The 27570-nt window shown below is 37.8% G+C and overlaps 3 protein-coding genes across 4 annotated transcripts in view; all 3 read right to left on the bottom strand.

The window, feature by feature from the left end:
* POGLUT3 (protein O-glucosyltransferase 3) overlaps positions 1-9024 on the bottom strand; it is a 47308-nt gene extending 38284 nt beyond the window's left edge. Inside the window, 2 exon segments of the mRNA XM_072615673.1 lie at positions 694-916; positions 9013-9024. Of these exon segments, the coding sequence (XP_072471774.1) occupies positions 694-916; positions 9013-9024 (235 nt within the window).
* C5H11orf65 (chromosome 5 C11orf65 homolog) overlaps positions 1-27570 on the bottom strand; it is a 154748-nt gene that overhangs the window by 99673 nt on the left and 27505 nt on the right. The window lies entirely within an intron of this gene.
* Positions 2031-26076, bottom strand: EXPH5 (exophilin 5). The gene is made up of 2 exons (XM_072611185.1): positions 24364-26076; positions 2031-21006 (listed from the first exon to the last, which is right to left on the bottom strand). The coding sequence occupies exons 1-2, from the start codon at positions 24395-24397 to the stop codon at positions 15290-15292; spliced, it is 5751 nt and encodes a 1916-aa protein (XP_072467286.1). The 5' UTR covers positions 24398-26076; the 3' UTR covers positions 2031-15289.

Raw genomic sequence — 27570 nt, 5'->3', positions numbered from 1 at the left:
GCTGTTAGTATTCGCCTTATCTGAAGTTTGTATTTATCAGGTGTTTACTTTGTATGTTTATCTATGTACCTATTGTTTTCCCCAGTTGGGGATGGGGATGTTATAGGTGCTGATTTTAATTGAATTATAGTAGCCAATTAATCAACAAACATATGTGTCTATATACCAGGCACTATGATAGGCCTCCAGGGATATAAATATAAACAATCCAGAAATTTATGTTCTAATGTAGCTCAATTTATTGGACCATTCCCCTATTGTCATTTGGCACTTTATTTCTTGGTGTTTTTTTCTCAAGTACCAATAACTCTCCTATAAAACTTTTTTGATTAGATGGCTCTTTTTGTTTTAGATGGGTTCTGAAGAGGTATCCTTAATGTCTGCTTTGTTAGCGGAGCTGTTCCCCCAACATTGCGCATTCAGGGCTGCGCTGAAGCTCCACTGTAACGGAGATGCGGTTACGTTTCTATAGCACACAGAAACCTCAAAGACATTTCATTTAGGGGCTGGGGAGGAAGAACGTAGATAAAGAAAGTAAAAAGGTCCACTAGATAAGACACATCCGCATATGGGTCACCAGACCAGAGAGCCTGTGATGCAGGCCAGCAGGATAGCTTTGACTTTTAAGTCACGGAGCTTTGACTGATTAACTAGAGGAACCTTGGGATCTTTTTGTTCTCGGGTGCGCCCTATCTGTGGGAGAAAGGGGGAGATTTTGCCCCCCAGAGTTGACAGCTTGGGGATAAAAGTACGTGACTGGAAGCACTCCCCTCGCTTCTATTCCAGGCCCCCTCACCAGGCTCCGCTTGGCACTAATGGGAGCCGCAGAGCCCCCTGCCACTGCAGCACAAACAGCCGGGAGACTGCAACGCCAGCGCTGCCCATGGTTCTGCCTGGACAGAAGCCGCGCCAGCGACTAGAGGGTGCGCCAGGTGGCCTAACCTGCTTCCAAAAGTTTAACACCGACGCAGGGGAAGGGAACGTTACTTTGGTAAATTATTTGGTCAGTCAGGAGCAAGCTCAGCCCACGCTTTTGTGCCCTGGACTCTGGCTCAGAGATGATGAAATAGGGCGTGAGGAACGGCAAATCAAAGTGTTTTCAGGTGGCTTTTTTTTTTTAAACCAGGTTAAACACATTTACTCTCCTCACCTCACCACTCTGTCCCCTCTTTTGGGGGGCGGGAGAGGGAGCACTAGTGGAAGAAAGAAAAGAGGAAGACTTCTTGATGTTGAGGTTTTTTGTTTTGTTTTGTTTTTTAGCCTGTCCAAGCTCCATTGTTAGAACCATTCAGGAGGTTCCTTTCAATTAAAACAAGCTTTTAATCGAACACCTGGTATTTGTTGAGTATATTCTTGTCGTCTTTAAACAAAGAAAGTTAAAAAAAAAAAAACAACCAAGAAAAGCCCAGAGCAAATCCCTAAACAAATAATAGCTAGTATTTGGGGGGGGGGGGGGTGTTCGTCGTTTGTTGCTGAAGAAGACCATGCCATCAGAGAAATGATGACATGACTTGCACTTGACTTTCTTTTGAGTGAGGGAGGGCTGTGCAGGTCACCAGCCCCGCTTCTCCTCCAGAGCCATCTGAATCCAGTGACCAGATATTCACCAGGATGACTGGAGATGACCCAGGATGGGGCAATCGAGGTTTGCAAAGCACTTTACAAATATTATCTGATTTGATCCTGAAAACAACCCTGTGAGCTGGGTGCTTTTATTATCTTCATTTTACAATTAAGGAAATTGAGGCAGGCGAAAGTTAAGTAACTTGTCTAGGGTCACACATCTGGTTGAGTCCAGATTTGAACTCAAGTTTCCTAAAATTTCAAGCCTGGTTCTCTATCCACTGCATCATCTGGCTGCCTAACCAACCAAAGGTGGGAGAATTAGAACAATGTCTCTGTTTTGCCCCAGTCATGTGGTCAGACTCCTCCCTTTTCTAGTCATTATGCTTTCTTCCCAGGCTGAGCAAAATCTGATCCAGATGCCTTCTAGAAGTATGGGTTGAGTGAGAATACCTTTTAGTCCAGCATATACTCACAGGGAAACATGCAAGAATTTTATTTGAACAGTCTTTCTAAGTGTACAACAGGATTACAGACAAAACTTTAACTTTTTTCCTCCAGTTTTCCCAACTCATTTTCCTTTTTCTTTTGAAAAGTCTTTGTCACCTTATTGTGCAATTTCAAATTGACAAGCATTTACTTTCCTCTCCACTGCCCAGAAAAAAGAAAGAAAAATAAAACAGTTGTAACAAAGTATATTCAAATAACACATTCTCATATTGGCCATATCAAAAAATGTTTGTCTAATTCTGCATATTTAGTTTATCACTTTTCTTTCAGGAGTTGAGGAACATGCTTCATCATGGGTCCTCTGGAGTTATAGTTGATGGTTGTATTGATCAGAGTTCTTAAATCTTTCAAAATTGTTTTTCAGTGTTGTTGTTTTAGTAAAAATTGTACTCTTGGTTCTGCTGACTTCATTCTGTATCAGTTTATACAAATCTCAGGTTTTTCTGAAACCGTTCCATTCATCATTTCTAATTGTATGATAGTATTCCATTACATTCATGTTCCATATTTTGTCCAACCTTTCCCTAATTGAGGAAGATTTTAGTTTCCAGTTCTTTGCCATCACTAAAAGAGCTGCTGAATGAATGAATGAATAAATAAATATTTTTTTTTTTACACATTAAGACCCTTTCCTTTTTTTTTAATCTCTTTGAGGGCATAGACCAGTAATTGTATTGCTTGATCAAAGGGCATGAACAACTAAGTAACTTTTTTTGGGCATAGTTCCAAATTGCTTTCCAGAATAACAAGACACATCTAACCTGACCTATTTTCAATGCTATGCAAAGGTTTCTGACACGTGTTGGCTCTGATCACAGAAACTAGTCATAAATTGTAGTTTGAATTGTGATGTTAAATCTTGGAATTGTTGTCATGGCTTTGAAGTGTCAATTATATTTCTGGCACTATGTCTGCATGCTTGAATTGTGAACTTGATTCAGTCACTCAAGTTATCTGGCCTGAGTTCTCTCCACTCCCTTCTTTTACTTCTTTAAACCTTAACATATCCTCACTTCTTTCCCCTCATTTTCACAAGGGCAAGATATATCTTTCCTAGTTCCTAAGGCTAACCTCTTAGGCTGTGCCAGTAATCTCATCCTGGGATATCTCTTCCAGGAACTTAACCTATCAATCATTCCTTATGCCTTTTGATTCTTTGATCTCTGTCTACACTGGCTCATTTTCCCAGATCCCTACACACATGCTCAACCTTCCCTATCCCAAAGGGATCCTCAGAGGATTACATGTCTATAGTTGGGAAGGACCTGAGAGGCCATCTAGTGTAGCCCTCTCATTTTACATGTGAGGAAACTGAGACCCAGTGAGGTTCTGTCTACTGTATCAAGCTGCCTTCCTTTCTTTAAATTTGCTTTACTTTTTTTTCACTGCTAAACTCTTTTTTTAAGCCTTAATTCTGAACTTCTTTACTTTCACCACAACCTCCTGGAATCTGGCTTCATTTTCTATTAAAACTGCTTTTGCCAAGGTCACTAATGTTTGTTTTTGGATTGTTTTCTATAGCAAACTGGAACTACAGCCATCCAATTTCATGTCATTGATTAACCTGATGCATTGCCAGCAAGTCTGGGCAGATCTGGTCAGGAAAGGTGGGAGCAGCAAAGGATCAGTCCATGAAAGATATGGTTCATTCAAAGCAGGAAAGTCAGTCGCACAAGTTGCAAGAAGGCAATTGAGTCCCAGAGTAAAGCTGAGGCAGAAATGAGATGCAAAGAACAGTTAGGAAAATAGAGTCCAAGGTTAAGTGTGAAATTAAAGAAACCAGGAGGCAAATGAATCTGAACAGATCAAACAACAGGCATTGATTAAACACCTTACAGGGATTTGATAGCAAAAAAATCTTCACAAAATTCAAAGATACTGCCCCTTCATCAGTGTTCTGATACCTTCTTGAGAATTACCAAAACTTTAAGATATTTTACATTTCAGAGCATAATGGGAGTCAAAAGAAACAATGAAGGGGATACAAAAAAACCCCACAAACTACAAAAAAAAAATCCTGTTCCTACCCTAAAGAAACTCTCTTAATTCTAATGCCTTCCATCCTTTAATTATTTCATGTAATCCTACATTTAGCTTGACTGTACTTATAAGTTTGCTTATTTCCTCTATTAGGTTGTGCGCTCCTCAAGGGCAGGGACTGTCTTTTGTGCCTTTTTTAAATCCTCAGCTCTTAGCATAATGCCTGACAGACAGGAGGTACAACATGTGCTCATATAAGTAAATACACACACAGAGAAATGTACGCACACACATATAAATAAATGCAAAGCAATTCTGGGAGGGGAGGAACACTGATAATAAGCATCAATATAAACTTGTTTTGCAATTTTCATTTTAAATAAATGAATTTTAATACATAAAATATGAGAACTTTTCTGTGATTCAAGTCTCTCTAAGATTCCTTGTCAGTTTCCATTTTTCCCTTTTTCACAGTCTTAGTAAGTATGTCTTCTGTTCTCCTGTTTCTTCCCTTTTGAATTGCATTATTTCAGCAAATTTCTTCTAAATTTCATGTTCCTCATATTTGTCTTTTTAATTGCATTATCATATTATATTACATTGATGTACCACAATTTATTTAGTAATTCTCTTATTCTGGGCATTTAGGTTGTTGCTAGTTTCTTTTCCTTTTTTGTAATCATAAGTAATTCCCCTATAAAATTCTTTGAACATATAACTCTTTAATGAAATATTCTCAACAATGGAATTATAGAGTATGCTTATTATAGATACTTTTACATTGTACACAAATAGCTTTCCAAAAAGATTCTACTAGCTTTCAATTCCACCAGCCATACATATGTACCTGTTTTTATTCGAACCTAACATTTGAATTTTTGCCAATTTTGCTAATCTGCTAGCTATAAATCGGTATCTTAGAGTTATTTTAATTTGTATCTCCTTTATTATTAGTGAGGTTGAACTTTTTTTCAAGTGATTATGAAGTTTGTGGTTTCTGTTTTGTAAGCCCTTCGTATCCCTTGGCCTCTTATCAGTTAAGGATTGGTAATTTTCTGTGTTTACTTTTAATAGTGCTTTGTATGTTTTTAATGTCAGGTTTTTATGCCATACTTGACATAGACAGCATGATATAATAGAAAGCCAACTCCAAAGCCAGAAATAACTAGATTCAAGTCCTGCCTCTGAAAAAAACTAGCTATGTGACCCTTGGCAAATCAATTTAACCTTTCATTTTCTAATCTTCATCACTAGGAGTTCCCTATACCAGTGAAGTTAGAGGTCTGTACAAAAATTTGGGAACAATATTTATGGCAATCTACTATTTTTTTCCTTGAAATTGGAGGCATGATGCATTTCCCCACTTGGAAGAGGCTGGGGAGCCTGTTTTTGGAAAGTGAATAGAAGTGCCCTGCTTCATAATCAGCCATAGACTTTTTTGTGGCTGATTCTAGTCTGCCAGCCAGATGATAAGATGTTGGTTGGCCATGTAAGCCAGAACTCAGGTGCATTCAAAAGGCAGTAGTAACCCAGGGTGACTCTCTTTGCTCTGATTCTTTTTAGACTCTCTGGCATTAGAGAAAGAGCACAAGCTGCTGTGGGACTCAGGCCCTCCCTCACCTGGAGCCACAAGGAAGCTGAGAGCACATAACCTTGTTGTTGCATCTGTCTTTTCTTTCTGTTTGTAGATGAAGTGTATTAAAGCTGGCTATGACTTTGGGAGCTCCAGAAATTTAGGAGAGCAAGTCATTAGGAGGGCTAGGGGCAGAGTCCATATCAGGATTTTTTTTTTTTTTACCATCCAGTTCAGCATCAAAGCCCCACTGGAATGACCTGAGGAGCCCATCCAAGCAGTACCTAAGACAAGGATTCATCCTGTGCTCATGTTGAATTTGAAAGTAAACCTAGAGGGGTGAATACTATGTAGAAAATTAATTAAATTTGAACCCAATCTTTCCCAGGTTCTGGGGAAATGTTTGTGTTTCTGTTCCTGCTATATTTTCTCATTCAATATCCCTTTGTAAAGGCTAATTGACATAATTTATTAAATGGACCTGTGGCACTAATGTCTAGGAGGCAAATAGTGGAATGAACACACAAGAATGGGGACTTAAACCAATGGCATCATAGACTTTCCTGATTCCTTAGATATATCCCTAGATCCCTAAGGGGGAGATATAACTGGCCTAGACCTAGAAGAGTAAGTCTGGACTCTTGCTACAATTTTCTTTTTTCCTTCCTTGCTTCCTTCCTTCTTTCCTTCCTTCCTTCCTTCCTTCCTTCCTTCCTTCCTTCCTTCCTTCCTTCCTTCCTTCCTTCCTTCCTTCCTTTTTTCCTTCCTCCCTTCTTTCTTCCTTCCTTTCCTCCCTCCTTCTTTTCTTCCTTTTTCTTTCTCTCTTTTTGATGCATAAATTTTTTTGGTTTAATCAAGAAAATCTGTCATAATGATCCCTTCCTGTAGATATTCTTTCATGACACCCCCCTCTTTTTGACAGCTTCCTTCTACTTTAAGATGGTCATCATTCAAGGCTCTGTCCTTGCCTTCTTCCCTCCCTTCTTTCTGTCCATTACTCAACTCATCTATCCCCAACAATTACCTCTGTGTAGAACGATTCTGAATTTTCTACTCTGACCTAAATCCTTTCCAAGACTTTCAGTACTACAGCTCCAACTTCCTGAATGTTCTACCCAGCACCTCAGACTCAGCACATCAAAACCCGAACTCTTTTACTCTGCCCTTCCTCTTAACTTCTGATCCTGTTGATGGAACTACCATCCTCTGCCAAGGCTCCAAACTTTGTAGTCAACTTTGGCAATTTTCTAATCCCCTAAGTCTATTCTTTGCTAAGTTCTGTGGATTCTAGCCAGGCATTAATTTTTCTCAATTTTTTATGTTTCTGCAATTACCCTAGAACTTGCCAGGACTATCATAGTATTCTTCTAACTGGTCTTCCTTCCTTCAGTCTCTTGGGGGCAAAGTTAAGTACCTCAGTTATCACAGAAAAAGAAAAAGAAACCAGTGAATTTCTTCAGTTATGAGTAGTTATGGTAGTCCCAGACCATAACTTAACTTGATATAACTTAATAGTATATGTAAAGGACTTTAAATTCCTCAGAGGAAAATTATTTTTTTTAAAGATAATAATTCTTCTAAGGTAACCAATAAGGATTACTAAGACTTGAGACCATCAACTGGTAACACTTAGAGGATGGTATGTCAGTGAAACAAAGCTTGCCAGAATTTCTGGATTGTCTTACTTATAATCATTTTTGTCTTATTCAGGCTTTCAAATCAGTAGTCTGGTTCTCCATTTAGAGAGCAAAGACTTTATTCTTATACACTACGTAAACACAAAAATGGAAGAGGTAAGACAAGATGAAGAAAAGAGTGGTTTTTTTTCAAGGGCAAAATTATTACATAAGCATTGTGTTTAGTGGAGAGTCATTTCATTATTTGGGCTTTGATGATTCAGAGTGAGTGTAAACAGCAATTTTGTCTGTTTTGGCCTAAAATCCTGAGGGTCTACTCCTCCAAGACTGATTTTTTTTTTTTTGACTAGATATAAGAGGCTATTCTTTGCCTCTTTTCTTACCTAGCCTTAATCACCAAATGGGCATTGACTCAGATGAACTGAGACCTTCGAAAGGCCTAAGCTTAAAAAGGCCAAGGTCTCCCATTGCATCTGGGGCCATCTCCAGTCATCCTGATCTATGTCTTGCTACTGGACCCAGAAGGCTCTGGAGGAGCTCTGCCTCACTTAAATTCATGAAATCACCTTCCCAAAGTCTTGGTCCTCTTCAAGAATGAAGGTCAAACAACAACTCCAAAATATCCTTTATACCATTGCTTATCTAATGTTTTTAATGTACTGTTCCAGTTAAACCATGTATAGGGGAGATGTTTTAGTGGTAGAATAGACAGGACTTGGCAGTTAATTGGATATGGGGGTATATGGTAAGAGTGAGGAGTTGAGGATGACACCAGGATGAACTTGGATGTCTGGAATAGTGTTGCCTTTGATAGTAATAGGGAAATTAGGAAGATGAGAGGATTTGAGTTCAGTATTGGATTTTTGAGTTTTAAAATTACTACAGGACATTGAGCTCAAGATACCTGGAAATGGGAAACTGGAGGTCAGGAGAGAAGTTAGGACTAGATAAATGCCAAAATAATGTACAGGCTCTTTAGATTGATAGTAAAAGATTTTCAAAAAATCTGTCTCCAACCTGGTTTTCCAACAGGGACTCATGCTATTTCTCTTCATATGTTTTATGTCTTAGCAAAACTGGACTTCTCATTGTTCCCCTCATATAACATTATATATATATATATATATATATACACATATATAATATGTATTATATATAAATTATCCTGTTTTTTTCCTGCTTCCTTTTGTTCATACCATCATCTCACCCCAGAATTGATTCCTTTTCCCCTGTCCTCCACTCAATCTATTGGTATATTTCCCTTCTTTGGGGCTTAACTCAGATCTGGCCTCCTCCATGAGGTCCTTGAAGATGTTCCAAACTAGAAGTTTATCTCTTTTCTTCCATATAGCAAACTAGATCTTTTCTCTTTCCTGACCTTTAGTCCTGCCTCTCCAACTGCTTATGGGACAGTTCCAACTGATGCCCCATAAACATCAAAAATTCAACATGTTTAAAACAGAACCCATTGTATTTTTCCTTTGAATCCACCCTTCCTCCTAATATCCCTATTTCTGTCAAGGCCTCCCTATTCTGTTCACTCAGGTTTAAAGCCTAGGAGTCATCTTCGACTTTGCACCCACCCATGTAGCCGTACCTATACAACACTCTCAAATCTGTCCTCTTCTTCCCATTCACACATTCATTCTTTTCCAGGTCCTCATTGCTTCTCACCTGGACGATTGTAATAGTTCCCTGATTGGTTTCCTGCTTCTATCCCTTCCTCTCCACATGATATTCACAAAATACCTGTCCGACCATGTTGCTCCTCATCTCTGCCTCCTGGAACCGCTACCTCTCTTCAGGGTTCAGCTTTAAGAGGTCTTTCCTGATGTCTCCAGTTGGTTGTATTTTTAAAAGTTATTTGCTTTTATTTTGTACATATTCTGTGTTGATTTGCGAAAATATTTTCCCTTGTTATTAGAATATATGATTCTGAACAACAAGGACTACCTCACTTTTATGTATCCCCAGTGTCTAGCACAGTGCATAGCAGGCAAATAGGCATTTGAATAATGCTTGTTTGATTAATTGATATCACTTTATAAAAGACTGTTCCTTTGTATTTCTTGGCTAATTTGTGGACATGTGGGGTTTTAAAAAAATCTTTGTATCTTTACCATTTGGCACATAACAGGACTTTAATAAGTATCAGTTGAATTGAACTGACCCCTAAATTCAGCCTTAAAAAGAATTTAATAAAATTTAATTTGTTCATACTCTGCATAAACGGCAGTTTAGATTATCCAGTCTAATCTTAAATTTATAGAGGAGGAAAATGAGAACCAGGAAAGTAAAGTGACTTATTCACATTGAGTGGCCAAATGAGAACCAAGAACTTAGGTCTCCTGTCTCTTGATTTAAAAAACAACATAGATGGCTTCAAATCACAGCAAAGCTGCCATACTTGAACTAAGTCATATTTTTAGCACATTTTTTCAGTCAAAAATTATTTCTGAGAAAGATACTGAGGTACTTTGCATAAAAATCCTTGTTAACAAAGGCCTAAGGTATTCATTTTTTACCTTAAGCTAGAATTCTTGGCTAGATATAAATGTTCTTTAACTTTCACAGAAGAAGCTAAGCAATTCTTTTTGAATTAGATCTCTTTCCCACTGGGAAAAATAAATGGCAGCATTGTAGGCATATACATAAAATTACTTTCTAACTTTGCCTTGAATTAGGATAGTGGTTACCAAAAAAAAGTCATTAGAAAACATAATAAAGTCCATTTTATAAGTGCCCTATGTAAAATTTAGATAGAGTACTGAGAGAATAGAGCTTCAAAAAATTTTCTAATGCTAGAGGTAAACAATTGTATAGCAGAGTGGTCTGGGAACTGACTGGCTCTGAGTGATAGCAAAGTTTAGTCTCCATACAATCTTTATACTCAAGGAAGCCACAGCCCCGTGTTTCAGAAGCACACCATGAAAGCTAAGAAACTTCATCTGAATGCCCTCTTATTTAAAAATAACTAATTTATATCAACCCGTTTCTTCCCATATCTTAATAATCCTTTCTGGAATTTTCCTTTATTTAGCATGAGTATCAGCAGTGCCTTGGATGAGTTCCACAGAGTAAATCAAACTTCAATAATGCCCATCTAAATGTTTCTGATCCCCACCCATGATCATCTCCATCTTGTATAACCACAGATTGAGAACCAGCCAATCCATTTATTAAAAGTCTGTTGTGTAGCAGCCACTATACAGATGGTGGAATATAAAGGACATATAGGAATATAAAGACAAAAGACAGTCCCTGATCCAAAGGAGCTTCCAATCTACTAGGTAGAGGCATGTACACATACACAGACAAATGTGTAAGTACATGATAAAAAGCAAAATAAATAAATAAATGGTGATGGAAGGGGGAGGGGCACTAACAACTCCAAGAATTAGAAAAGTTCTATTAATGAAAATGGGGCTTAACTTGAGACTTGAAGAAAGCTAAGTGTTTTAATACATGGAGATATTTTTGTGTGTGACCCTGGAGAGTTAAAATTCACTACATCAACTTTAATACATTTTACTAGACTGGTTTTCTAGCTTCTGAAATCTCCGTGAAAAGCTATTATAATTCAGCTTCCTAATACAGTCTGTAGCATCATCAGTAAGAGTTCAGGCACAGAACTGGATTAAGTCAGAGCCTGCGAAACTCACAGAACACTTTAATTAACTGTACTTAGTTTGTGAGGTATTAATAACAAGTTTAGATGACTGTTATTCACACTCAGATTCTCATAATGGAGGGGTAGTGGCCCTGAAACATAGAATATAAGATCATGGGGTAAAAGGCGGCTTCATTTTTGTCTTTGAATCACTAGTGCCTTGCAGCATATTCCTGGAACTCATGAGCTGTTTTAGAAATGTTTGTCTAATTTAAATAAATGGAAAATGTCCCTAGAAGTATTCTTATCATTCTGCCTGGGCTAGAGGGAAGGGGCAGACTGACAAGGATGAAAGGAGAAAGCAATGCAAAGGTAGGCATAGTAGTCAGTGTTAGAATTACAACTGTTACTTTGGAAGATAAATGAACTGAAGTTCAATTTGTATCACCTTTTTTCTTCATTTCAAGAGACCTAGGACCCTTTAATTCTATGTAATACTTATTAAGCACCTACGATGTACCAGACACTGTTTCAGGTACTAGAGCTCACTTAAACTTGTCCAATTACTCACTGGGGCAAGTCAATTTCTTTTTGAAATTACCCACATTGCACCTCTTCTTATTCAAAATATCTATCTATCTATCTATCTATCTATCTATCTATCTATCTATCTATCTATCTATCTATCTATATGTAGGATACAAAGTTACCAGAAACAGTTATTTGAATAATATTACCTATTTTGAGGGGTTTTTTTTTTCCCTGAAGTTATTCAAATTTCATTAGTTCAGTATGGAAATAAGAACCAAACAAAACACTCTAATCTGTTTAGACCATTTATTTGAAAACAGAAATTTCTTTAATATTAAATTATTCTTTGTAGCATTGATATATTCAGAGAAAAGGCTTAGAGGCAATTGCATGTAAATGACCACTTGAAAAAGTTTCAGAAAAAGTGCATTAAGGCTTATTTGTTTCAGAAGTTATACAATTATCAGTCATTCTGAACTTCAGTGACAATGTAAACTTACAAAGCTGCTATACACACATGCATATATACAAACATATACAATTGTAAGTACGTGGTATATATGGCTTGGGTCAGAATTAGTGGGAATAATGAATTCCCTGAAGTGGTCTCATGTATTCAAATTTGCACTATTTAAAATTACAACTGTGAAAATATGGCCATTGGTTCCAGCCCAATGGGAAAAATGCAGTGCGAATTTTAATAAGGTGAACACTTCAAGGGATTCGTTATTTGTACTAATTGGGATCTGGCTATACATTCAAATATAATTACCATTGTGAAGCAACAATGTTACTATTCTTAATAAGTTCTTTCTCTAATCCTATGGCATGATAAAAATATATAGATATATTTAGATATAATTTACTTCATTTAAGACTTTTACTTCCAAGTTACCATAGGATAAGTTTGACTTTCTCCCACTACTAGCTTTAGTGCAGGTTTGCGTTCAATTTCTATTGACTATTCTATTTCCTTATCATATTAGACAACCTATTAGAGTTATGGGTTTATTAACCACCAATAGCCTTATAATACTGAATGACCCATTTAAAATAGTTTCCCTAAAATGCAACCAAATGAGGCCTGTATTAAAACAGCCATATACCCTATGACTCATGACTCCAACGGTCCATTATCTATCTACATAAAACAGTATTTTACAACTGTACACATTAGTGTTCATTCCCTTTTGATAGATCTATTTTGTACACAGTTATTTTTTCATGTGGAATATCTCTTAGAAAACAAGTTTGGAGTATAAAAAGGACTAATATAAATTATGTTTACCAAAAAAGGATCATGTTTTTAAAAGAGCAGTAGTTTGTATGTTAAAATACATAGAAAATGACTATACTTCTTTAACGAAGTACTTTAGCTATATAAAATATAAGAGAAAAGGAGAATAGTGCCTTCTATAAATCTGTTTTTGTGACTTCTGAACCAGGTTAACACAGCAAATAATAAAGCTGAAAGTCAGAAATTATGGCAAGATTTAGATCATAGATGACGAATTCAGAGAATTCAGGCTCAAGAGAAACTTAATCCCCAAATCTTCTACTTTGGCGGCACTCTAGGCTTCAAAATCCCTAACTTCATTTTGTGTGTATAGTAGAGACAGCCTCATTTAGTGACATAGAATTTGGAAAGCAGCCATAGAAAACTCATGTTTTTCAACTATAGAATATTGCAATTCCAAAAACTATTCTTAACGTTCTATATAGATTTGTAACCAGAAAGTGGGGAGGAATGGAGTAGAAAAATAACAACTTGAAAGAAACATGAATTTTCATAAATATTATATGTACTGGTAACACTTGAATTTAAAGTCTTGGTGCTCTGCTCCATGGACTTAAAACAACATGGTTTAGCCATGTTTTCAAGTCTTCAGTGGGCCACCAAATCTCACACTCATGAAATGAATGAAAGTTAAAAAGAGAATTTGTGGTGACTGTTCTATCATCATCCATTCTGAGCTTCATAGGAACACAGGAGGCAAAATAGCCTGTACTGTATTTCCAGACAAGAGGCGTAATAGTAATAACACACTTCCTTCTCATAATCCTATCTTCCTAGAATCTTTGAGTACTTTATCAATAAGTAACATTACCTTGATGATAGAAGAATGAAAACAGACAAGGAGAGAAAATAAGGAGCGGAGAGAAGTGGATACAGAACGTAAAGAACCCATATCATTAAAGAAGACTGTAAAAGGAAGTTGTGAAACAGGATGAAATGATTTTCATATTTATTCTCATGATATGAGTTCCTAATAAACAAGGACCAATCCAGCATCAAGTTAAGGAGACCTCAGATAGACTTCCTTGGATACAGCTATCAAAATATCTTAACCACAGCTTTCTTTACCTCTACCATCCTTGCCTTAGCATTGGCCTTCATAGTTATTTGGATCTATCTACCTTACCCCAGCATAAGTGAATAATTATAAAGAAATCAAAATGTTAGGACTTTGAAAGTCCTTGAGTAAAATAATTGGATGGTTTAGCACCAGCTAGATATATAAAGATGTATGATTTCTGAAATTTTTCTTCAGATGGACAGCATTTTAGGAATGTGGCTGATGCTCTCTCTCAATACTTGTGAATTGGATCTGTGCCCTTTGGAAAGTTTGGAAAGTCTAATACTTCACAAATATGGAAAACTCGAAATAGAATGAATTTTTTTAAAGTCACTGAAGAGGTTATAGCAAAGTTAAACCAGTTTTAGGGTAGAAATACCTGCTTATCATGGTGCCATGGTAATAGTGTTTCTCACAGACAAAGATGTTACTGCTGATTCACTATCAGAACATCAAATCTAGCTGGCCCACATCCTGGGCCTGTTCATTAACTCATTTGGTTCACTCCGTTAACTCACTTTCAGATGACTCTTCATGATAATTGATATTGCTACAGTAACTTTAAAATTTGTAAATCACTTTACATGCATTACTTCATTTGAGTTTCACAACAACTCTGGGAGATAGGTACTACAAAGTAATGTTATCCTCATTTTATAGATGAGGAAACCGAAATTCGGAAAGATTAAGTGACTTGCCCAAGGTCATACACTTAGTTAGAATCCGTGGCAAGACTTGAACTAAATCTTCCTGGTTTCAAGCTGAGCACAGTATCTGCTCCAGTAATGCTGTACCTCCTAATCTGCCTAAATGAATTCAGTTTCTCACATATAAGTCACCAGCTTAATCATCTTCCATTCTCCTGGCTTCCAACCCTATGGCCACATTAGGTTAATTTAAGAAAAAAAAGAGAACCTAATCTTATGTCCTTACCCTAAAGCATAAAAATAAGGTCTTTAAGTGGTGATGGAATGTTGTTCATCTTCTTATTTGAGAGAAATAATAGCTTATCATCATCAATATCATTTTAAGTGGCTTTATGAAGAGCGTAGAACATTAGCCGTGCTGGGTGATTAACGAAGTTAATCTTTTGGGGAAGAAAGACTGAAGGAAAAGGAAAAGGAGAAGTTCAAGACTGGAAGTTAAATCAGAGATAAAAGTAGGGAAGATGAAGAGAGCTAAGGACAGCCTTCCCCTCCATGGCAGTCCTACTGGGGACAGGCAGGGATGTTTGAAACCTTCTGAAGAAACATGAAAATAAATATTTATTTTATCTCTAAGAGGCAAAACAAACAAACAAACAAACAAACAAATGAAACCAGGGTTGTTCATGCTGAATCCAGGGAGTAATGGGTGTGGAAGAAAAAAATAGGGAATTAGGTTGCTCCAGAATAAGGATTGCCCAAACTGTCTTTTGCCCTTATGCTCTCATAGTAATAATGCTATTTACAAAGACACTTACTCTGGATTCTCAGGAACAATCGTTGGTTATTTAAAAAGAAGTTATTGTCTTTATTGAAAAGAGGCCTCAGAGTTCTGATTCCTTGTCAGCTTCATCTAGATAGTACTCATCATCGGTGGTGGTGTCAGTGTCAGATTCTGAACGTACCTCGAGTTCACCCTGATAGATGTTAAGCCGCTCCCGGGGAGACAAACCATCTTTTGGGATTTTGCTATCAGGAGAAGTGGAAGTTAGTGACTCAGGTCTACGCACAGGTTGACTCACATCATCTGTTAGGAAGCCAGGGTTCTTAAGGAGATTTGGCCTCCACAACCTCCCTTCCGTAAGTGACCTCTTTACATTCTCCAAGAAAGCCAGCTGCTGTTCTTTCCCAAAAATTCCATAGTCAATTGGCCTGGAGATGGATCTTGTAGATCTGGGACCACTGGCCCTAGTCCTGTCATTGCCCACAGCCCAGGTATCATTTTCATCACAGGCAGAAAGCTCAGAAAAAGATCGGAACCTCCTTCCATACCCACTTTGAACAGGAAATTCATTCCCAAGTTTCCACCTGTCCTGGGTATTGTCAGAAAAAGTTCGTGCAGAAAAGTGGCGCTCACGGATTTTCTGAGGTTGACTTATTTGTTGCTGATGACTACGTACATTTACGTTTTTTAAACTCTTGGAGCGATAGAGATTTGAATCAGGCTCCCATTCTTGGGGTGAGATATTTTTTTGCTGTGACAGAGGGCTGGGTGGCAGGATTCTTTCTTTAGAAGTCTTATAAGTAGTCTCAGATGGGAACTGAAGGCTCAGCCTCTTTAGATCATCAGAGAAATCTTCTGTCCTCATGCTGGAAAGCATGGGTTGGGCTATGGTTTCATATCCTGTTTCCAAAGTTTGAGGGCATTTGCCTCTTTCTGCTAGTATTTCATCTTCAGAGCTCTTGCTGCTCAGTGGTGATTCTGTTACATTTTTAAGTTTGTTCTTATTTGGTTTGGAACTGCTAGGGATTGTTTTTTGCTCACTTACATATGTGATGGGCTTCTTGATGGAATCTAAATGAGTCTGGAGAGGGGTCTCAGTCTTACTCACTTCAGCTGTTTGGAGTGCAAAGCTCTCTGTTGCACTGGGACCTGATTTTTCATGATCATGTGTGGATTCTGGGATCCCAGGGGTGGGTGTAGCTGGAAGTGGAGACATCTCTGGTGTATTAAGAGGTGAGCCACTGGTGTTGAAATCGACTTCCTCTTGTGGGAAAATTGTAGCAATGTGCCTTCTGGAGTTTATATCTTTTGTTGAGAATTTTCTGCTGACTTTGGACAAAGCCGCCAGTTTTTGTTTAACAGAAGTTCTGTTTTTTCTTTTCTCTAGATTGATTTTTTCTTTGGTGCAACCCAAGTCACACTTAGTTTCGTTTATTACTTTGGGAGGTGAATATTGATCACATGGCGGTTCCTGCATTTTCTCTTTAACCTTTGTGTTCTGGGCATCTCCTACTTTATCCAACCTAATTAAATCCTTATCTGCATCACTTCCTTGAGATACTTCCTTTGCTTCTCTCAGTGACCTTCCTAAGTCAGGATGACCTTTATGGTTCACCTCTCCAGGCTGAAGTTTGAGTGAGTTGGAAGGGAGGGATAAGTCTTTGCTTTGCAAAGCAGAATATGTTTTTTCAATTATTTTCTGATCATCTGTTTTAAGTTTCCCATTAGCAGCTTCTGGCTGTAACTCTCTTAGGTCATCATAAAAGGATATAGTTCCAGGTACTGGGTCTATTTTGTCATTAACTTCTTCATGGGGATAATTTCTACTTCCAATAGACATCACATCTGTGTAATGAGGCCCATGTTTCCCTAAGATTTCTCCTATGCAAGGACTGTCACTAACATTATCTCCCAAATGGGTCTGGGTGACAGGACTCTCTCTTTCACATACTTTAATAGATTGTTCAGGATTTTCATGCTTTCCTTCTCTAACAAGTTTATCATGAAGCATTGTTGGTGAGACAGAGGTATGCCTGGTGGGAGTAAGCCATTTTTCTTGTCCCTCTTGATGTCCAGGAATGAAATAAAAGGTATCCATACCTTTGCTTTGTAAATCATCTGAGATTGTTTTAGCTGAACAATCTTTTGTTTCTTCCTTGCAAGGAGAAATACCTTCAACCATATGAGAAAACCCAAAGGCCTTTTCCTGGAATGTCTCTGCTGAGGGCTTCTCTGCCCCAGTATACGGACTATGTGGTGACTGTAAAAGAGATGCTGTTTCAGTGTCATGTGAGAAGGAATGCTTTCTCCACTGAGTCCTGCTAACAGATGCCTTTGCATGTGGAGATATAGGTGTTCCTGGTAATGATTGTGTGGAAGAATTGAGTTGCTTCTTTACCAGAGAAAAAGGGAATGCTGCATCCCCCTCTGTAGCTGATTCTGGGGAGACATTTGTACTTTGTGTGTCACTTTTAAGGAGGTCACCTAATTTTTTGTTGGATTTCCGTGGTAAAGTGTAATAGATTGAAACCACCTCAAGACATTTTACATTGTCTTCGTCTCCAGAAACAGTGACTGTGCTTGTTGTCTTATATTTGTGTAGAGGTTTTCCACTTTTTTTTTCTGATCCATCTGGAGGAAAAGATAAATATTTTTCATCGGGGAGGGAAAATGTATTTGTAAAATCATCTTCTTGAGAAGAGGCCATTTTGCTGTGATTTTCAGAGTAGACTTGAAAACTTTTTGCATGAGGATGATCTCTAATTAGTTGTAAAGAATAATCATTAATTGATGGGTTGTTTTCCTGAGCAGCTGAGAACAGCACCTCTGGTCTTGGTGTTAGAATAGATGGTTCTGTGTCTAGGTCATAACTTTTATCTTTTCTGTCTGAGGAACATGTAGTGAAGGGCATGGACATAGTCCTTTTGATTTCGAATGGAGGGGGCCCTCTTCTAATAGCAGCAGAAGCTATGTTTCTAATGTTTGTCATCATCTCTGCAGGTATGGGCCTTAAAGGGGAAGAGTTCACATCTACTTCAGGGCATTTTGCATCAGGTTCAGAAGAATTGGAATTGTTTTTGTTTGAGAAGCATTTCTCTAGTGGATCTGCCATGTTCTTCTTTATTTGGAATGGAGGGGGCCCTTTCCTAAATGAGGTGGCATTTATTTTGTTTTCTGATCTTATATTGTCATTGATTAGAAAACTGCTCAACTTTCTTGGGAAAGTACAATAAATGTCAAGGGGCTCAAGAGACTGGTAATCTCCATGAACAGGACCTGTGTCGTTACTGTCATTACTCTCCTGTCTCAAGAAATTTCCTGATTTGCTTAACTTTTCGATACAGGATACCCGGCGCCTTATTTTCCCTTTCCCCCTCTCAAGACTGAAAGGGTGGTTTGGATGGCATTTAGCAGCATTCTTCTCTTTGTGATAATCAAGCACCTGGATATCCCCGGTAGCTTGGTTTTCTGAAGAGCTGAGAGATAATTGACTACTTTGGTCCTTGTTATCACAATAGGACTTTTCTTCACTTTCCCCTTGGGATGGATCTTTTCCCAGAAGACTCTCCTTTGAGAACATTTCCTCTTTTGGGAATACATTACATGTGAAATTTAATGAAGTAGCAGAGGGAGTTCCTAAAGAAGCTAAAGAGGGACTGTTGGGAGAAAAAGAAGATGGAAGACTTTGGCCATGATCTGGCAATGGTTCTAGGGAATGGTCTGATAGGACATGATGATTTTCAGCAAACTTGGTGCATTTGGTAGGAGGAACCAAAGCATTTTGCAGCCTGATGTCTTGCACATCCTCAGCATCTAGAAGAAATGACTCTCCTGGATACTGTGCTTTTTGATCACTGGCAATTCCTAGTTTGCTGTCTTCCTTTTCAATGCTGATAATGTCAACATCGTTTATGCCTGGTTCTTGCTGACAACCTTGATTTTGTTTGGGAAAAGACAATGATGTTCTGTTTTCCTGAAAGAAAGGAAATGAAGTTCCTGAATCTGGTTTTCTTTCCTTGGTAGAATCCTTTTGTTTTTTAAGCGCATTTGCTTTATCTCTGTTTGATATATAAATTTTGGAAATATCCCTTCTGCCAAAGACTCCAGTTGGCTTTTTTGAACCTGTGGAGTCAGGTGCATTAAAAACAAATCTGTTGCTGGAACAGGTGACTGAATCCTCAGAAAGAGAATGCTGATAATTAGGTGTAGTCTCAGTAATCATTGATTGAGAAACAATTGATGACATTTTGTCTGCCTGGCCTGTCTCATCTACCTTGTTTAGTTGCTTTACTTTTTCTGACACAGATTCTGTTGTTAAGTCTTTCTCAGGATTCATCTCAGTGATACAAGTGTTTGGTTGGTTTCTGGCAACAGTGACAGAGTCATCATTGGTTTTAATAAGTCCTATTTGGCTTCTTAAAGGAAGGGAGGCAGATTCATCAGGAGCAATCCCTTTGGTGTCCCACAATGTAGTGGCAGCATTCTGGAAGTCAGAGCTTTGAGGGGCTTCTGTTCTATGTGGAAGTAAAGGCAGGGGAGTCTGAGATGAGGATGACAAATTCTGAGTGGTTTCAGGTAAATTGGTCTCCGAATTTGCATTTGCTTCTATTGAAGGCCACTTCTGTTGACTTACCAGCATACTTGATCTGACTTGACTCCTGGAGTAAATATCTGGAGCAATCCAGAATTTGTTTCCTGTTGTATCCTTGGAAGGTGTGTACAAATGTTCATGTCTTTCATTTGAAGCTATTTGGTTACTACTATCTTGTGATTGGACTTCCATGTCCTCCAATACACATGTTTGAAAATTAAACTCCCTATGAACTGACTGTTCTTGGTTTCTGGAAAAATTTGTTCTCCAGGGTTGAGATGGTGCAGGAATGTTATTACTATGGACAGCTGACCCCTCATTTACATCAGTTGAAAACATTTCAAAGTCTCTGTCAGAAGGAATGAATTCTCTGTTTCTATGGTAGAAGTTGGACAAGGCTGGAGACTCTTCTTTTTTGCTCTGAAAAGGACTTCCTCCAAATTTTTGCAACCTCCTAGGACCAATGGTGTTCCAGTAGTATGACCTTGAGAATTTGTTTTCATTTTGGTGGAATGGCATATTCTCAGAATTCTCAAATAACTCAGGATTGGTTACTCTGTCCTTGGGAGCATGTGGCCTAAGATTTTGGTATACATTACCAGAACAGTAATATTCATATCTCCTATCGTCTTGAGGCCAGATGGGGTATGTATCCTGATTGACAGGGTCAACTTCCATTGGGGACTGTGCCCCTAGAAACCCTTCTTGGTACTGAATATCTACAGGAGAATGTGTCTGGTTCCATACAATAGATGATAAAGGAGTTCTCCGTGGACTCTGCTGATGACTTCTTGGTATAAAAACACACTTCCTTTGAGTGTGGGATGGAAGATGTAGGCTACTTGCTGTGAAATGTCCTAACGTAGGAGAGGCTGATGTCTGTGCTCTATCAGAACACAGAGATGAACTGCCAAAGGTCTTGTACACATATTCCTCTTGTGAGACTGTGTGTTCTCTTGAACCATATCTATCATAAATTGTTTTTGTTCTATAGGAGAAAGTTTTAAAACCTTCTCTAGGGGTTGATGGTCTTAGAATATCATAAATGGATGGAGTTGAAGTTTCACCATAATTATTCCTATGTCCCCCTATGAGATTGTCATTTCTGTTCCCAGTGTTGTAAAAAGGACGGATCTGTGCTGGGAATCCATGGTGGATCGATCTTCTTGTATTCACTGGACTTAGGGTTTGTTCCTGAGCCAGTTTATTGTCCAGGTCATCTAAAACTAAAAGGATAAAATTAATTAAATCTTCCTTTTGTTAAGTTGTTACATAATGTAATTTTAATTTCTATTTATACAATTCCTTTTTACCAAAAATTCCTTCCCAGCAAGCATGCTCATTTAGGATTCAGCCTACATTGTCATCTTGAATGTAATGATAATTGAATGGGTTACATTCAGTTTTGTGGTATTTTCAAGATATTTTGATTTTTATAAAAAATAGTAGAGTGATAGTATATCTAGTGGAACATATCAGAAGGAAATTCTTCCCCCCCTCCCAAAAGATTCTGTAATGTTTTCAGTAAGTACAGAAAGTTGTGTTATTCAAAGAAGAATCTCAAGATCTTGGCTCTGTTCTCTACCTGGGTGACCTTAGTCAAGTGACTTAACCTTTCTGGGGCTTAGCTTCTTCATCAGCAAAATGAAGAGGTTGGAATAGACAATATGTAAGATCAGTTTTATTCCTGGATAACTGGTCCTCTTACTTGAGTTTCAGGCTCACTTCACCACTAATCAACTGTTTTACTTTGGGCAAATCAGTTCACATCTCTGGGCCTCACTTTCTTCATATGTAGAATGACAGAGTTGAACAAGATTGCCTCTAAAGTTCCTCTTACATTGAAAATTCTACAGTTGAAGTTTCTCTCATTCTTTATTCTGCCTTTACACAGTTGGGATGTTATTGCTACAGGAACAAAACAATAGTGGCTTTCCTCACCTCCAATCTTCCCTTGTTTTTGTTTTTAAACAAAAACCTAATTCTAGCAGAATTCACAGTCCTTTAAATAATAGTTTGAAGAAAAGAATACTTAGAGAAAGAGATCATTGCCTTCTTTCTTCCCTATTTCTTTCTGAGTCTTGAAATCACATTTGACATATTTTCCTCAATAAACATGAAGATATAAAGAATAGGTGGAGAATATTAGAACTGCAGAATATTTCATCCGAAAGGGACCAAAAGAATCGTTGAGGCCGGCTCCCACCACTAATGCTTATTGCTCTACAACTCTATCAAAAAGTAACCTTCTGGACTCTACACAGTTACTTCTAGTCATAAGGAACCTACAACGTCCCAAAGTCACCTATTCCATACTCAGACAGCTCAAATTATTAGGAAGTTCTTCCTTATGTTGTCCTAGAGTCTGCTTTTCTATCTTGTTTACCCATTGTTTCTAGACCTGGGTGAAGCCACACAGAAGTGTGGGGTTTTTTTCCATATATTATTCTCCTTTTCACATATTTTGATGAGATATTTCCCAAGTCTTCAAGCTTAGGTACTTGGCCTTTCTTCATATGCCATGCTCTGAATTCCTTCAACATACTGGCCAACTTCTGGCTGGACATGGTGTAACTTATCAATTAAATTCTTCAAATGTGGTACCCAAGATGAAATATTCTAAATATAGTTTGTCTAATATGTAGAATACCATATGACTATGCTGGATCTAGCTCTCAACTTTATAATCGATGTAGTCTAAGATCTCACTAGTTTTTATACACTGTTAATTCATTTTGAGCTTTTAGTAACTTAAGTTTTAAAGTTTTTGTACATTAAAAACTAAGTTCTAGCCACATCTCCCCTACTTGTACAACTGATATTTTGAATCAAAGCACAGGACTTTAGATATATCCCTATTAAATAGTATCCTTTTAGAATCAATCTGTTGTTCCATCCTGTTAAACTCTTTAGGAACTTGGTAGTGTCATCTGATCAATTGTCCATCCCTCCACACTTCATGTCAACTGCAAACATGATGAGCATGGCAACAGATTGATAACAGTGGGAACAGTTCTAGATTTGGAGTTAAGAAGAACTGGGCTCACAACTGGTCTTTGCCAGTTACCATTTGTGTGAGATAGAGCAAGTCTTTAACCTCTCTAAACTAAAGTGTCCTTAACTATGAAAAGAAGGAATTGGGTTAGGTAACCTCAAAGGCTCCATTGTCTCTAAATCCACAATTCTATGATCCTAATGTCTTCAATGAAGTCATTGATAAAGATGTATAATAGAACAGAATTGAGTCCTGAGACCTGAGGCAGTACAACAGAGACCTTCCTTGCACAGGCACATTGATCTGTTAATGAAAATTCTTGGTTCCATCACTTCTCAATCCACGTAACAACTGTACTATCATGAGGTTTCAGTTTCTCTCTTTCCCATAGGATATCATGAGAGACTTTGTTAAATGCCTTGCTCAGATCAGGATCTACCAGTAGTGGCCCTATCAAACATGGAAGTACTTCAAAGGTGTCAGATTCTCAGAGGCTACTATGCTGAACAAACATTTTAAAGTAACCTTTTATTTCCTACTGAGGGTAAGAGACTGGCACACTCATTTCTTCGAAGAAATCTTAATATACAATGATTCCAACTGATAGATGTTAGGGAGTGGCAATTATTTTAATTATGGAAAAAAATCCTTAATACAAAAGATTTCATCACAAAATTCCTTCCAATAGTGAGTTACCCTTAGCACATTTTCAAACCGCTATTTTGGAGAAAAAAAATGATTTTGTTCAGTTGGGTATTTATTTTATAAAGGGAAACACACCTGTAGCTGCGTTTGTGGAAATAAGGGAGATTCCTGTCACTCTTACTGCAGTAAGGTAAATCCTGATATGGCTTTTAGGGCCTCCCTGGACTTTGCCCTTGGGGCCACTTAGAGTGCCATAGCTGACAGAAGGGAACAGTAAGGATCTTGGGAGAGGAAACTAAGAAGTCTCCAGGAAATCCTCACCATCACTATCATCATCATCACCATCTTCGCCATAGTTAGCATTTAAATAGCTCTTTAAGGTTCTCAAAGCACTTTTTAACATATATCATTTAACCTTGAAATTATAAATCTATAAATGTAGAAACATTATATAATAAAATATACATAATTATCTCTTTAACTCCCCCCCAAAACTTACTGAAGACCAGTTTTAGGGGGTCAGACTGTAATTTCATCAATGTAGAGAACTCTCAGTGAGGAAACTCCCTCCATCCACACAAATCAATAACTTATAAGTCTTGGAAGGTTGCTTGGGTTGCACCAAGAAGTTCAGGATCACACAGCCAGTTTGTGTCAGGGACAGAACTTGAACCTAGGTTATCCCGACTCCAAGGCCTGCCCTATATCTATTACCCCAGTAACGCTGCTCATTCAAGTCCATAAAATTGTTTTCCTTTATTAGATAAATGAAGTGAACAACACCAAAATATGGAGCAAAGGAAAAGGAAAACAACATCCAAGTGCAGGCAAGACACTGGCTTTTTTTTTTCATTTTTTAATTTTTAATTTTTTTAGCTATTAAAACTGGCAACAAATTCCTTGCCAATTCAGAATTCTAGATTCGTAAAGATTTTTTACTCACAACTCTGTGTTTTCAAAAAACAGCCTTCTTTCATTAACGAAACTGGCCTTCCGCTGGAGCAGGACTCATTCTCTGACCTCCTCTGGAGCGAGTCTTGAACTTGCTGGACTCTCTCCTGAGCTCCAGAGGTTCACTGTCAGACCTCTCCACTGAACTTTTTATACGATGGTTTGAGGTGAAATCACTGTCCTGGTCTCAGGTCATTTTCGCTCTTTCTTCAAGCTGAAGTTAGTGAATGGCTGTACAAGCTACTTTTTCAAAGGACTGACTGTTTCGAAACAGTGAAAATGTTTTGCATGTATGAGATATTGCTTTGTGGGGCTTATGAACTAGTCTCAATACTTAAAGTTATACCATTTACAGGTTAATCATTTAACAATTATGAACAAACAATTTTTTCAAGTGGTTGCAGATTCTAATCAGGCAATAAAAGTAAATTAAGAACGCCATTTGAAAAGCTATAGAGTTCTGGGATTGTAGATTTAGAACTAGAAGGGATTAAATATTAAACATTATTACTGCCTTATATACTTTAAAAGAAACAGTAGAGGACCTCGTCTGGGTATATTGACTTATTTTATAGGTATTATCACAAGAAATATGTATGCATTTTGATGCTTTGTTTTTTGGATTTTAATCACTGGCAGAGAACTCTCAGGGAGTAAATTCTTTTCCCTTAGATCAATACCCTCTCTGCAACCTCTAGTTTTAGAGTTGCCTGGAGCATTGCAAGATTAAGTGACATACAGGATTATATAGTCAATATGGGTTTTTAGGCAGGACTTGAACTCAGGTCTTCCTCACTCAAGTCAACTGTCCTACCATTGTGCCACACTGCTTTCCTACTCTCCTTTTTTCATAAACATGTGTACAAACTTTTTAAGATAAAGTGTGCCGGAATAACACACTAGAGACTCTTAGTACTGGAAAAGACCTTAGACTATTTCATTTGGTCCAATATTTTACAAATTAGAAAACTGAGGCCCAAAGTAACTTAGTTAATAATAGCTAACATATATACAGCCCTTTAAAGTCTGCATAGTGTTTTATCTATGTTATGTCATTTGTTCTTCACAACAATCTTTTGAGGTAGATATTATTGTTATTCCCATTTGGCAGATGAGGAAACTGAGCCTGAGAAATGTTAAGTGATTTTTGTCCACTGGAGCATGCTGGTAAATGTTTTACAACTGGGTTTCTGGGGGGGAAAAGCTGTATATATGACACATTTTAAAGTTTAATCTACATTATTAGCATCTTCTCCATCACTTTCTTAAGCCACCAATCAACAAATCAATTTAATTAACAAAACAATAAATCAAACTCTGATTAATATTCATATGACTTAGAAGTAAATTAGTATTTGCCAATTTTTGAGGTATAAATGCTCTCCATAAAAATTTGGCAATGACTTGCAAAGAGCCACTAGGAGCTGGCATTCAGTAAGAGTACAGCATACTTTAGCTACATACCTAGTAGTGTCTGGGAGAGTATTTGTACTCAGGTCTTCCTAAATCTAACATTGTGCCACATAGCTATCTACTGAAAGGTCATACTGAAAGTCATAAACAAACAGGCCTAGCACAAAGGTCTGTTGATTCCTAGTCCAGTGAAATTTCTACCATACCATATTTGACTACTCGCCATGCATAGTACCTTAAAAGTTGCTTTATTTTTTTTTGCAGTAGAGAGTTTATGACAATAGTTCAGTTCACAGACTTACCACGAAATAATTCATTCTCTATCTGAGAAGCATCCCATGGGGGCAGGCCACTTCCTTCCCTCATTCCTACAGGCTTTGGGGGAAATGCTGTATTTGATGATTCACTATTTAATGGTGAGTTGTATATTCCGGCCTGTGAATTTTAAAGTGAAAAATAGAGGCTGACTTTAGGTCTTTCACAAACATACTACTCCACACAGAAGCCTACTGACTTGATTTCTGTGTTAAATGCCTTTCCACATAAAATATTCCAAAAAATATGTAATCTGGGGAAAAGTTTTGGAAAATTCCAAAAAAATGTAACCTTAGATCTACAAAGTAATTTTGCAAACACATTTTCACCACATACCATGTTTAATTATTTTTTTCTATTTGAAATTAATGAGCCTCACTATACCAACATTCACTTTTTTCTTCATTCACTCATAATAAAAAATACCATTATCCATTACCAACAAAAACAACAGCCTTATTATGAGTATTTGGGGGGAGTCACGTTTTCTTATAGGACTTAACATAATTCAACTCCCTAAGGAGCTCTGAAAATAGGTGCAAAAGTCAGAAAGCATTTAATCAGTGCTCACTGCATGCCAGGTACTGTGCTAAGTGGAAGGAATTCTAAGAAAGTCAAAAACATGACTCCTGCCCTCAAGGAGCTCACGTAGTAATGGGAGAGACAATATGCAAAAAAGCTACGTATATACAAAATATGTACGTAATTGGTTGGTAATCTTAAAAGGAAGCTAGCAATAGGGGTTGGGGTATGTGGGTAAATTGGGCTCTTGCAGAAGGTAGAATCTGAACAGTCTTGAAGGAAACCAGGGAAGCCATAGATGAGGAGGGAGGGTATTCCAGGAATGGGAGACAGCCAGGGAAAAGGATCAGATTCAAGAGGTAGAGTGTGGTGTCTGAGAAACAGCAAATAGGCCAGTGTAGCTGGATTGTAGAGTACGTGGAAGGGAGTTAAATATGCCAGGTACACAGAAGCTGAATAGGAGGTGATGAGGTCAGACAGAGCTGTGCTTTAGGACAATGAAGTGGAATGAAGAGAGACTTGAGGGTTGGAGACCAACCAGTAGGCTACTGCAGTAAGACAGGTGTGAAGTAATAAGGGTTGATTATATAAGAGATGTTGTAAAGGTAGAAATGACAGTGAATTCCAGTAAGGAGTTGAACATGACAGTGAGGAGTCAAGGTTACAAGCCTGGGTGACTGGGAGGATCATGGTAACCTCAATAGTGTTAGGGAAATTAGAAAGAGGGCAGGGTCTGGGAGGAGAGATGAGTTCTGTATTGGACATATTGAATTTGAGATGTTTATGGGACACAATTCCTAGACTTCTTATAAGAACGGTGGCCTGAGTACCCAGGCACTGTTCTAAGGTTCAGGAGTAGAGCTAAGGGGGTTTCAAAGGAATGTCAAAAGAACTAGGGACCAAAAGATTAATGAAACAGAAAATGTAACCTGATGTAGAAAATGAAAAA

This window comes from Notamacropus eugenii, chromosome 5 (genome assembly GCF_028372415.1).
Source record: "Notamacropus eugenii isolate mMacEug1 chromosome 5, mMacEug1.pri_v2, whole genome shotgun sequence".
Taxonomy (NCBI): domain Eukaryota; kingdom Metazoa; phylum Chordata; class Mammalia; order Diprotodontia; family Macropodidae; genus Notamacropus; species Notamacropus eugenii.
Note: the sequence above shows the minus strand (reverse complement) of the source record. Positions and strands in the feature narration are given on the sequence as shown.

What these genes read in the sequence shown, in the direction of transcription:
- EXPH5 (XM_072611185.1), bottom strand. Translation starts at nt 24,397, where the DNA reads ATGAAAGAAGGCTGTTTTTTGAAAACACAGAGTT. An exon ending in TTTTTTGAAAACACAGAGTT is followed by an intron (nt 21,007 to 24,363) that starts GTGAGTAAAAAA and finishes TTATCCTTTTAG; the next exon opens with TTTTAGATGACCTGGACAAT.